At 45.0% G+C, this 12,111-nt stretch overlaps 1 protein-coding gene across 1 annotated transcript in view; it reads right to left on the bottom strand.

Annotated features, from left to right (window-relative positions):
• The window catches only part of ERGIC1 (endoplasmic reticulum-golgi intermediate compartment 1), a 52,837-nt gene that overhangs the window by 28,475 nt on the left and 12,251 nt on the right, over positions 1-12,111 (bottom strand). The window contains exon 2 of the mRNA XM_026047443.1: positions 4,692-4,753. Within this exon, the coding sequence (XP_025903228.1) occupies positions 4,692-4,753 (62 nt within the window). The remainder of the gene's footprint in view (positions 1-4,691; positions 4,754-12,111) is intronic.

The following is a 12,111-nucleotide window of genomic DNA, read 5'->3' as shown; positions in this document are numbered from 1 at the left end:
ACGTTCCTCTGTGCCTTGTTATCATTCTGTAAAGCTTTCCATAGCATCATCCAGATCGCTCAGCTCTTCATCACTTCAGTGTAAGCCTGGTACTGATAACTGCAAATTCTCTTCTGACACTTTCTTTTTCTTCCATCATTTTGCTTTCTTCTCTGTCATTTTTTTTTTCGAGTACCTTCTCTTTTCCCAGTGTACCAAGTACTTGCATCCTCAAGTGCATTTTGGCTCTTCCAATGAAGACTTGTGACAATACTCACCAAATAGAGCACAATAATATTATACTACCCTATATTTAGAAACACCTACAGGTGAGCAAGAATATCCTGATACACCTGGCAAGGACTGACTTTGAAAGTTTTTCAATATTTTTGCCAGTCTTCCAACTGTATCGTCAGTTTTCAACCTGGAAAAGAGACTACAGAAAACATGCTAGATCTCTACAAAATCATGATCAGCCTGGAGGAGATGAATGGGGAACAACTGCTCACTGCCTCTTTCAGTACAAGAAGGGGAGAGAAGGGGAAGGTTAAAAACAAGAGATTTTTGTCTAGGCAACACAACCAAATTCTGTGTCTCTTTAACTATAGATGTCGTGGAGACAAAAAGTCTACAAGATTTCATAAAGAATCAGAAGTTCTCTAAAGAAGAAATCCATTGAGGATTATTAAACACAGAGGAAGCACTTCTAGGTCAGGAAGTTCCAGAACTACCAGCTGACTGAAGGCTGGGAATGTGTTTAACCTCTCTGTGCTCTTTCCTACTGACCGCTACCAGAGACAGGGCACCAGCCTAAATGGACCTTTGGACCGACCAGGCTCAACTGCCTGTATATTAAAGTCTCTCTGTACACACACATTTTTTGAGGGTGGGGAGAGRCTGGCATAAGACTTATATGCAAGTCTTTCTTACAAACCAAACTGTCCCTTTTGCCAAAAGTGAGACAGAAGCTTTTTCAGAYAGAGAACGTGGGCTCTGCTAGTTACAGTGAGGCTGTAGGCACATGAGATGTTCCCAGAGTGAGAAGTCRCACACACAGTGCTTCAGCTTCGTACTTCACAGGGAAGGCCTATATTGGCCTCCCTGAAAATACAAAGTTCTCACAGCCCATGCTTGATAACTGCATTATATCTGGAAAAGTAGATTAAAGGTTAGAATCAGATAAAATAAAGCAATTAACACACGAAGCTTAATTCAACTGCCAGAGCATTGCAATGCTCCAGCAGAACTCCACAGTAGAGCTTTCTTAAAACTCTGCCATGATTATCTTATTGATACATTCAAGGTTGCTGGTGTTTGATACRCTGGAATACACTGCTGTTGCTGAAGACAAATCCCCAAACGATGGGGATATTGGGGATACTTCCCATTCCACGTTTCAACACTGGTTTCTACAACCTAACGCTCTGTACGTATTTCTTCTGACACATAACTCGGTCTATACACTTGCCTGACAGCTCTTCCCCTGGCCCAAGAAATGAAAAAAATGTTTAGTGTTTAGCCAAGTGTTTAGCACAGCACACGGAATGAGAATGMGAGCCCATTTCTATATTAAGGCATAAAATTAATAGAATTTATTGTTCAATGAAGCAAACTGCTATGAAGTGTGAGGAGTGGGTCTTGTTACAGACGCCATGTGAATCATAACTTTGATATTTCCTGACGTGTATTTAAAACTCCCAGCCTCCACACAGCATGGAGTATTTCTGGATAACATTACCATGTGTGCATTGAACATGTGCATGCAAAGTATGCAGCCACCCGGACTGGTCAGCAGCAGGATGGCTGCAGCAGCTGCCCGAGCTGCAGAGCCCTCTCTCAAGCAGCGAGGCCAGCTCTCACACACACCCAGGGCACGTGTCGCAGCTGTCTGCACACCCAAACTTGGCCAATTTGTCACCAGACCAGCCAGCTCTGTTAGAAGGGCTGTAAGGCAGCATCACAGACACYGCTGAACAGGGGCACAAGCATCGGGTGGAACAGGGAGAACAGCAACATGACTGGCTGAGTGGTGCACATACCTCAGTACTAWCTAAAACAAGAGTTTTCTACTGAGGAAAAAAGCCTGCCCAACTACTGCACACATCAGGCAAGTCCATAGCAGCGGATATGTTGTTCTAGGCAAACCTCAGTCCACCAAATTAGAGTGGACATCTCCTGCTCCTCATTCCTAGTCATGTCCAGTGGCCGGAAGGGTTGCCAAGCAGATCTCAAATACCTTGTATGCAGCATCCAGCMCAACACTGGAAATGACAAATCCTTACGTAGCCCAAGGACTCTCCAGAGGTCTCCACTTGGCTTCTGAACTTGCTAGCATTTGAGATTGCCTGCTCTCCTCCAAAAAGAAAAAGTGATGATCATTGAGTCATCTCCCTTCTCTTTGAGGGCTTCTTCTTTCCAGGGAAATTGGCCATCTTCTCCCAGTGGTTAGAAACAGAGCCGGTACCTTCCTGTTTTCTCTTTTTGTGTTTTCTATAATTTGAGCTATTCTTTCTTCYACAATGCAGGCAGCATAGATGAATTGAACTTTGGAAAAGAAGCTTCCCTAGAATTCAAAAGCCTGTAGAAATCCTGCACATTCCTGTCCCAGAGAGCCTTCAGAAACAGAGGCAATACAGAACTCAAAGTCCCAACAGAAATTATGGGAAGAGCTAATAGCCAGCTACTAAAAACTACTTTATAYCTGCTTTGCAAACCTAGGAACACTTCAAGGAAGTCAAGTACAGCTGCAGCCACAGCCATTTCACAGATTTACCGCCCTAGAAGAGTTTTTGTGAGGTAGAACTTTCCCCTACAAACAAGCTCCTAATATTACTATTACAACCTGAATTCCCTGAAGYGTTTGTCACAAAATCATGCAACTTCCCTGCCTTCAAACTAGCAGGGCTGTGGGCTAGCCTCATTCACAGCCTCCTACAACACTCAAGATTACTGGCTTTCAAATGACAAGGCACAGGCTTGGTCAGACAGGGCATTATGAGAACTGCACAGGGAGCTGCCAAAGTCTGTCGGCTGCCTGTGTGGTTCAAAAGCCTCTATCAGCCTGTCTGCAAGCACTCTGACCAAAAGAAGGAGAACCTGTTAGAGAAGAAAATCAAAGCTTGAGAAGCTGCAAATAACAATAGAGAGGAATAAGTCAGCTAATAATTTTAAGAGTCACAGCCTCCAAGTCTTCCCACAACAAACTTATCACTGGAGCTGTTTACTGTAGATCAGAGCACCTAACACGGGGTGGCCTTTGATGATTCTTTTTTCTCTTTTTTTTTTTTTTGTTTCTAAAACATGCTCCTTTGCAGGTGATTCATAACAAGACAAATTCTCAAAGGGAGCCCAGATACAGCGTGGGAATTCTTAGTTTCCAAAACAGAAGGGAAGGTAGGAATATTAACAAGTTCAAAGCGTTCTTTGGGAACACTACATCTCATATGCCTCTAAATTAGTAAACTGTTTCTAGCCCTTTATTCACAGCTTCAGCAAAACTAAATGGGAGTCAATATGCAAGTAACGCTGTCCAGGATGAGGAGAAGATGGAGGACAAAGGCTCTCTGAAAATAAATATTTAGAGTCACACACTATGCTCAGCRAGGAGTTTCCTTGGCTTACAAAAGGCTCCGCTGTGTGTCCCATTGATTTGCTGTTACTGACTCAGTTCTATTTGACGTCCGTTGTCACCAAGGGATATGACATCACTCCCATCAGCAGTGACATACAAGGCTACTGACCTATCTATGAGAATGGATGAATGGAGCAAAGCTCCATGATCAAAGGAAGTCACTGTTCAATGGAACAGGAAAGCTCCATTAGGCATCTAATTACAGACTTGGCAGGACCCACTGATCAATGTTTACTGCTCCGCACAGTGCACTCATTGGCCATGATCTGTGAAATGGCATTACTCAGCCTACAGTACCCACCTCAGGCAGAGGAAGGAAGGAAAAGAAGCCCAAGGCAAGAGATTTGAATCAGACAGAGTCTATGGATTGATACATGGGAGCGAGAGTGGATCACTGTTGGTGGTTTCTGACAGAGTCATTTTTCTTCTTGAAGAATGTGCTGTAAATAAATAAAACCTCTGCTCGTGTATCCTAGTTGCAATGCCAGATGAATCCCCTGAGGAYGTTGCGACAGAAATCTGTGTCCCCCAATTCATAGTGACCTTTGGCCACGTGTGTGTTGCCATCCATCCTGCTACCTCCTGACCCAGGTCCCAGACACCAGAACGCAAAGTCTCTTCGGCAAGCAGGACGTGAGGGCAATTGTTTTCAGCCTTCTCCCACCCTGATTGAGGGGTTGCCCAACAATTACAGAGTATTAAAAACTCTGCAGTTCTCCCCTCCCTGCCTAATGTTTGGAACCGATTTACAGCTCCTGTTCACAGAAAAGTCACAAAAAAGCTCTCTAGCTATTCCACTAGCTAGCACAGTGGGTATTTTAGCCTTAGCTCTCAAGAACTCCCTTTTATAACAACAACAACAAAAAGTGGTAAAGATATGTTAAGATTCTGAAGCCATGCAGACTACTCCACCATTTAGTACAGCTTGAAAGATTGGGCAAAATGAGCTGTCTCAGCAATAAAGGATACTCTTTCCAGTGTTTACTATCTCTTTAAAAATACCCTCTAAGTCAGAGAGGCCAGAAGATCTTTAATTTTAGACTGGGGGTACACAAGGATAGGCAAGAGAACTGCTACTTACTAATAGCCCCTGTGTAGGTTGGCTGTGTAAGGTCTTTTGGCACCTTCCTGTAGATGTCAAACCTGAAAGAAGAAAAGTAACAGCCATAAAACAGGTGGAATATTTGAATACATCTCATGTCCCCACAGCAATGAATGATACTGAAGTTTTTCCATTCAGCTTTCCAATAACATTTTTCAGTTCTCAGGAAATTATGAGACAGAAAACAAAACAAACACATTTTCTTTTACACAATTATGTAACCATGCTGCTTTTTGGCTCCAATTTCCAAAGCTCTACCTCACTCTGCCTTGTTTTCGTGGATCTTTGCAATCTGAACCGTTAGTGATGCCAGGGGATAAGTCATGCTGGACAAGTTTACAGACCACCGTAAAAGGAAAAGGATACTCCACAGGGAGAGAGACATGGACACACACACAACCCTTAGATCTGCACTGCAGCTTGCAGTCTGTATCCTGGGCAGCCAGGGACTGCCAATACCAAAGTCTGAAACCAAGGTGTTGAGATGAGCAATCTACCTTTAGACACTATATAAGCAATAGAAATTAACAGAAAGTTTGCTATTCCCTCTGCAAAATCCAGTTTAATATTAGACTGTTGTTTTGATTCAGTCATTTCTTTTAATATCCACCTGGCTCAGCTTTGCTATTTTAAACCTTCCATGGTTAAACTTTCATTGCCCTTTTGATGTTAGATGTATTATTTCCTACCACCTTGTGTTCCTCCAYGGTCAGCCGCAATGCAGCCCTGACATCAGTTTTTCCACCACTCAATAAAAATTAATGCATTAAAAACACACACACCCTGAAGGTGGGAAGTGACTGGTTCTCCCCCAAAATAGCCTTTTTTTGGGGGGGGGTATACTGCTATGAGTGAAATCTGATGCTTTTTCCAACCCAGGGGGTCATGAGAGAGACTGTATTCCCAGTTCCCATTCTGAACAGCAGCACGATGAAACACCCCCATGTTTGTTCAGCACTTCCTACTCCACCAAATGCTGGACTCAGAGTCCAAAAACTAGATGAGCTTTCTTTCCTTCACTGTTGTGCCTGATTAGGTCAAGATACAGCTTGGAGGCACACGAGGTAACCAAAGCAGCACCTGCCAAGCATGGGGRCAGAAGGGTGCTGCTGTGCCACGCTTTGTTCAGCACCTGAAGCTGGATGATGAGGAGGTTAGGAGAAGGAAGGCTGGTAGGATGAGACTTCATCCACCCTATTCAACACCTGAACATGCCATGAAATCACTTAACTGTTCCAATAAACTAGCACCTCCACCATGGAATGGGAAGAATACATCTCTAGGGCCACAGGAGGATAAATTCCGGGTCTGCAGCATTTTCAGATCCAGCGCTGAGGCCGTATAAACCAAGAGAGAGAGCCAACACACGGTCCAACCTCACACAGCCCTTGCTCCTGTCCTGTAGCTGGCAGAGCACGCTGCACAGCACCCACATTGGGCTCTATGTTGGTGTGACTCTATCCCCTGCCATACCCGAAACAGATTAGTAATATTTCTGAACGAAACAGTCCATTTATGGCCCTGCAGCTTCCCAGCCAACATCTGGAAAGTGCTGTTTACATTCTTTCCACATACAGCAAAGCAGCAGCAGCAGCAGCAAAGGCAAGCCAGGGTGCCTGATGACTTCATGGACTCGCAGGGGAGGAAGTAGCTGATCTTCCTGCTCGCAGCCCATTAAATGCTGAAAGCTGCTGTCGTCTCACTGAAGTCCCAGCCATGCAGCAACAACGCTAAAAAAGCTGAGAGGGAGGGAGGGACAGTGCACACATGAACACCCAGAGCTCTCGAGTGTCAGTGAACATTTAGAAATAGGAAACAGCTCTACACTGGATTCAGTAAAAATAGCACCCAGTGGATACTATAAAAGGAAGTCTGTTCTTATAACAAGAGGTATTTACTAGTTGAAAAATGATGACCCATCACAGGATTCRGTAAAAATACCTAGCTTTTTAAATAACTCAGTGGAAAGTTGATGTCACAGCAGGAGTCTCTCAGCCTGCTATTTTCAACACGTAAGTGACACCAAAAAAGAGAGTTTTACACTGCGAAAATAACGTAGGAAGAAAAGCAACATCAAACTCATCACCAGASCAAGACACCACAGAGCGCTGACCAAGGGCTCCTAGTAACACTTACCTCTTGGCTTTAAGAGCTTAAAATGCAGCTCACCCTCCCTATCTGCTCTTCTGCTTCTCATCTCTTCTACTACAGCTTTACATTCCCTCTCTCCAACTACAGTTATGCACCTAGAAAGAGATTTAAGCAAGCTGCTGGGTCTAATCTGCCTGAGTTTTGACAAAGCTTGGCTCTGTATTTCAAGGCTGGCTCTATACTTCAAGGCTCAAGCCTTCCTAGAGGCACAGTACAGCATGTTTGTCACATGAGGTCCTTAAAGCACTTTAAAGAACACTTAATACCCGAGCACAGTGAGCATACACAGCTTGCTAGGCAGAAGACATGAGGCAAACAGCATCCCAGCCTTGAACTTAGTCTGGAGTCACATACAAGAACAGTACAGAACAACCCAGGAGAACAACATGAAACTAGAACATGAATTTTCATCAAATTAATTTCTTTTTTGATAAGGGCAGACACTAAGGAGTAACTCAGAATCAAGAGCAAGCAAAAGATGYCAGAGAAGCAATGACAGCAGGGTGGGTGGTAGGGAGCTAGGAGGAAAGCGTGGTAGAGATCTTATGGTTGAAAGGAGATACCTGAAGGACGAGGACAAGCACATGCCTCAAGCAGCAGAGGAGGTGACCACGAAAACTGCACTCAAGCTTGGAGAAGAGTGGAAAAAATAAAAATCAAAAGAGAACAACACTAACGGTAAGGGAACTAATGAAGACTGCTAACACACAACACTACTAAGTCCAAGAGAAGAGGGATTAAGAGAAAAAGGACTGGATCTTTACAAGGATCCTTGTATAAGTGGCATACAAGTGGCAGCACTCATCGGTGCTGCAGGCCTTGGAAGAGATATGCTCTATATTAAGGAGGTTTATGTTTCAATATTCAGCAGGATGCCAGGCATCTTCTCATCTGGAATGGGCTACAGCCTGAGAAGGTTTATTTAGTCTGGCCAAGGACAGTGAAAACAGCAGCTAGACTCACAGAGAAGAGAAAGCTGAGGGCCTAGAGAGCAAAATGTTGCAYGTTAAAGAGAACGATGGCTCTGCCGCATAGTCAAGGCACAGAGGGTCAGCTCCGGGTTCAAGGAGGATGCCAACCGCACATGATTCAATGACAGCTTGGATGGTACAATTGTGAGACACCAGAGGAATGAGATCCCCCTCAAAATCCCTAACCAACTACAAATAACTCTAATCAATAACTAAAACAAACAAACTTCTCATACAAACCTGTGAGGTTGACAAGTTATGTTAACAGGAAACCTTAAGCCCCAYGAGATTCGAGACCTGTGAAAGCCACAGCTCCTAACGGACCTGAGGGTTACAAGCTGATGAACACGAAGGCTCCACCAGGCAAACTTCTCTCCTTCTGCCACTAGCTCCTTGCCTGCATCACAGGGCTCCAAAGAATTTCAGGGGATCGCTTAAACCCTCCTGGGAAGAGGGGACTATGCAGGTTAGGCACCCCAGACGATTTGTAAGATTTGTAATGTGCAAGGGAGGAGGCCGTGGAGCTGTGTGCGGAAAGGGGAACAGGTTTTACCTGCCCTCGGGTCAGATTTTCCTGCAAGCAGCTGCCGCAAAACCCCAGTGCCGCCCGTTCCCGCAGCATTGATCCCTTGGAAGAATCTCCCTGCTCCAGGAGCAGAGAGGAACCTTGGGCCCTGTGTCCTACAARCTGCTTTGCAGATCTCTGATCCTGGCACATTTAAAGCGGTGGAAGATATTACTAACACCGGAGCAAGGCTGGATGTTCAGAAAGGAAATTAATACCAGCCAGCTCATAACAACAGTGAGGCACAGTGTGTTACACTGAAAATGCCCACTTTAGTATTCTTGTAGTCATACCCTAAAKGACCATGAGGTAAATGAGGGGGCAGATTTACAGCATGTTCACTATTTCACAGCAATTGCTCAATGAGCTCTCTTCACTTGCACTATTTGCAGCAGTTTTCCACTTTCACAGAGAGCCACATTGCTTTGCACTTAGAAAGCAGGCACATGGGCAGTTTCCATAGGATGACTGGCATGTTATTTATTATACTTAGCTTTTGGAAACTGCTCTTCTGAGTAGAGGAAGAAAAGGCTTGTAAGGAAAAGTAATATCTTTGAGTCAAACCAACCGACATAGTTGGAGGGTGAGAACAACACGCTTTTCAATAGGAAAGCTCTTCCTTTAGATCACGTGTATCCTTGTTGAGGGAGGGCTGGACCTTGGAATACTAGAATACCAAGCTAAAGATAGAAACAGGCTGTCATAAATAAAACAAAGCAAATTCTAGACACATCTAGTGTATCTGCTGTCTCTTCCCTCCAGGAAGAGCCYGGTTGTAACCAAGGAAGGAGAGGGGAGAGAGGAAAATAAAGAAAAAAGAAGGTTGTTTAAAAATCTAACTTTCATTGGGACCAACATTCGTAACTACCATCAGGGACTGCTACAACACTCTTCTTCACATCCAGCATTGAAAGGACATAACCAGAAACTCACCTTCTTGACTGAAATGTCAACCGACTCGTCAGACGACATTTTGAAGGGCAGCAGCACTAGGATGGTTCTTAAAAAAGCTCAAGCAGAGAATTCACCAACGTTACAAAACATTCAGCAAGGTCTGAGGCAGAAGCACAGCTGTCTCGTGGACAGGGGTGCAATAGCTCTCAGACACACAGAAATTACATGTTTCGTCTCATCTTCTTGCAGTTGCACGGGTGGATGACATGCTGAAATTGCAGGCTGGCATGACTCAGTGGAGTCAAGCATAAGGAGGCCTTATTTCAAGTGTTATTAACTAGCAGACAGACTCCCACACTGCAAATCCAAACTACATCCAGGCTAAGCTGGGCTGTTGCTTTTCAAACGTTCTTTCTACAGAGATATATGTCCTTCCCGTGCACTTTTCAGATTCTCAGAGCCTCAGAAAGGGCTGAGGTGCTCCCCAGGCCCAGCCAGGTGCAGTGGCACTCGTCTGAAYGGGGCAGCCACCAACAATTATGCGCGAGGCTGACTGAGCAGAGGCAGCGCGAGGTCAAACCCAACCGAACGGAGCAAGTTGACATCATCAGCCTTGGGGTGATTCCTGACTTTCCTCTCAAATCTATCTGATAGCCAGTGCAACACGGGTGACGAGGAGGGCAGACAATGTCTGCCCAAACACGAGGTCACCCCTCAACACAGGCAGCGCTTCCTGCCAGGGCACGCTGCAAAAGCACCTAGAGTTTCAAGTACCAGYATTTCTCAGAAATATTTCCGGCAGTGAAGTACTAAATATCTTATTTAACTGACGAGTTACTACCTCCCCGAAGAGATAAATCCTGTCTGACACCCCTGGAGCCTGAAGGACGAGTCCACCCCACGGCCACAGGAATCACTGTAGGTTCTGGAGCTCAGTCAAACCCCCACGGCAGCCTGTACATCAGTAACTCCTCCAGGAAACTGCTCCTCTCTTAGGAAGGAAGGATCCTCTTCCCTGTCTGGCACCTGGTTATGCCAACAGGACTCGCCACTGGCACGAGGGGGCCTCTACACCTAAGATGACAACATTGACGGGATCCTCACCCTTGGGAACGTATCCTCTAGAGTTTAGTTTTCCACTTGCTACTGAGTTTCCACTTATTATGTACATGAGTGTGAAACCGTTAGAAAAAATTCAGAGATTCCATAACATGTCACAGGAGACTAGTGGAATAATTTCAATGTATGGAAATGGAGGTAGCTTATCACAGCACGTTAGATAAACAGATGAAGCATTTCAAAGACATTCTACTGCTACCTGCTGTAGGAAATCCCTTGTAAGATGAGGAGAAAAAAAAGAAGGCAAGTTGATTTTTTAGGGTACTAGGGGTTTGCTCACATTTAATCTAACTTGAAAAGTTTCTCATTTGGAGAAGATCCACACGCATCTAATTCTTGTAGAGAAACACCCCAGGAGACTATAGGGCACTTTGAGAGAAGCCGTTTTGCCCAGCCACATCTTGGCATTCCCGAAATGCAARCCACCAGCGTGCGGACAGGCCCACACGTGAACCTGAACGCAGCCGGCACAAAGCCCTCCTTCATTACCTGCACATAGGAACASGGAGCACGCAGAGCCCTCCCTGGCACAGGAGGAGGGAGGAAAGCAGGGGGCAAGGCGTTAGAGAAGGTTAAGCCAGGGCTTTGAGAGCCCAGCAGAGCAGCTCATCAACCTCCCTGCAGCCCTGGCTGGTCAGAGCAGCCGCTTCATCGCGCCGAGACCTCCCCGCGGCGGGCGGGCGGCAGCGGAACCTGCCCACGGGCCTCGGGCACGGTCTGCTCTGTGCAGGGGCAAGCAGGTTCTAACTCTCGGGCTGTATATTCCAAGTTAACCCAGGAGAAGTGCAACATACTCACACATGGTGCCTGGTCACAGAGCAGAACTTAGCCTTTAAAGTGGTCAACAATGCTGACATCTGCTAAAAGGTTATTTTWCCACCCTTTCTTCTCTTCAAATTATTCAGAAATGTAGCTTTAATGCTTACAAAAGGGTAAGAAACTTTTTTGTTCTTTAAGCAGACTCTATTAYTCCCAAGAACAGAATACTGAAGCATTAGGCCCCTCTCTGAAGCACACTGACCCTCCAGCGGGTAGCTCTATAGMACGTACAGAAGGAGCAAGGCACCTAGAGAATATGATCATTCAATTACAGCAAATTACATTTCTGATGTCAAAAATCATTTGAAAAGTGGAATCGGGGCTGATATGCCACCTTGGGCAGGTCAATGACAGCACAAATACATCATGTCAGCTTGTCTTAGCAATAAGGGTCCATGGCTGTGATTCACGTAGAAGAATGTGGGTGTTGAAATAACACTCAATTCCCCACCTCCCGTGTTAACCAGCTTTTACAAGAGGCACCTCTTTTTCAGTTTGAAGCTGAGGTCACTAATTCCTGGTGACATTACTCATTCTCAGCACCCAGTCCAGTGCACACTGAAAAAAAATACCTCAATCTCCCTACACATCAGCAGCTTAGAGGCCTGTTCAAATAAAGAACAAGTCCTACTGAACAAGTCCTACTAAACCAATTTGCTCCTCTTACAAACAAGTCTACTCCCAGTGACTTGCACATGCAGCATATTTAATAGTGAACTTTTTTTTCTGTAAAGTTAACCAAAGAACTGAAAATTTTTGTTTTGTTTTTGTTTGTCTCTGAAAATACTATAAAGATTAAGCTTCAGCAACTGAACAAGACGAAGTCTGCAGAGGCAGTTTGCACCCCAGCGTGCTGCGTGTTGCAGACCCAGTGCTGGAA

The sequence above is a fragment of the Nothoprocta perdicaria genome, unplaced genomic scaffold (genome assembly GCF_003342845.1).
Source record: "Nothoprocta perdicaria isolate Ctin4 unplaced genomic scaffold, notPer1 scaffold_5, whole genome shotgun sequence".
NCBI lineage: Eukaryota > Metazoa > Chordata > Aves > Tinamiformes > Tinamidae > Nothoprocta > Nothoprocta perdicaria.
This window is presented reverse-complemented; position numbering and strand designations above follow the sequence as displayed.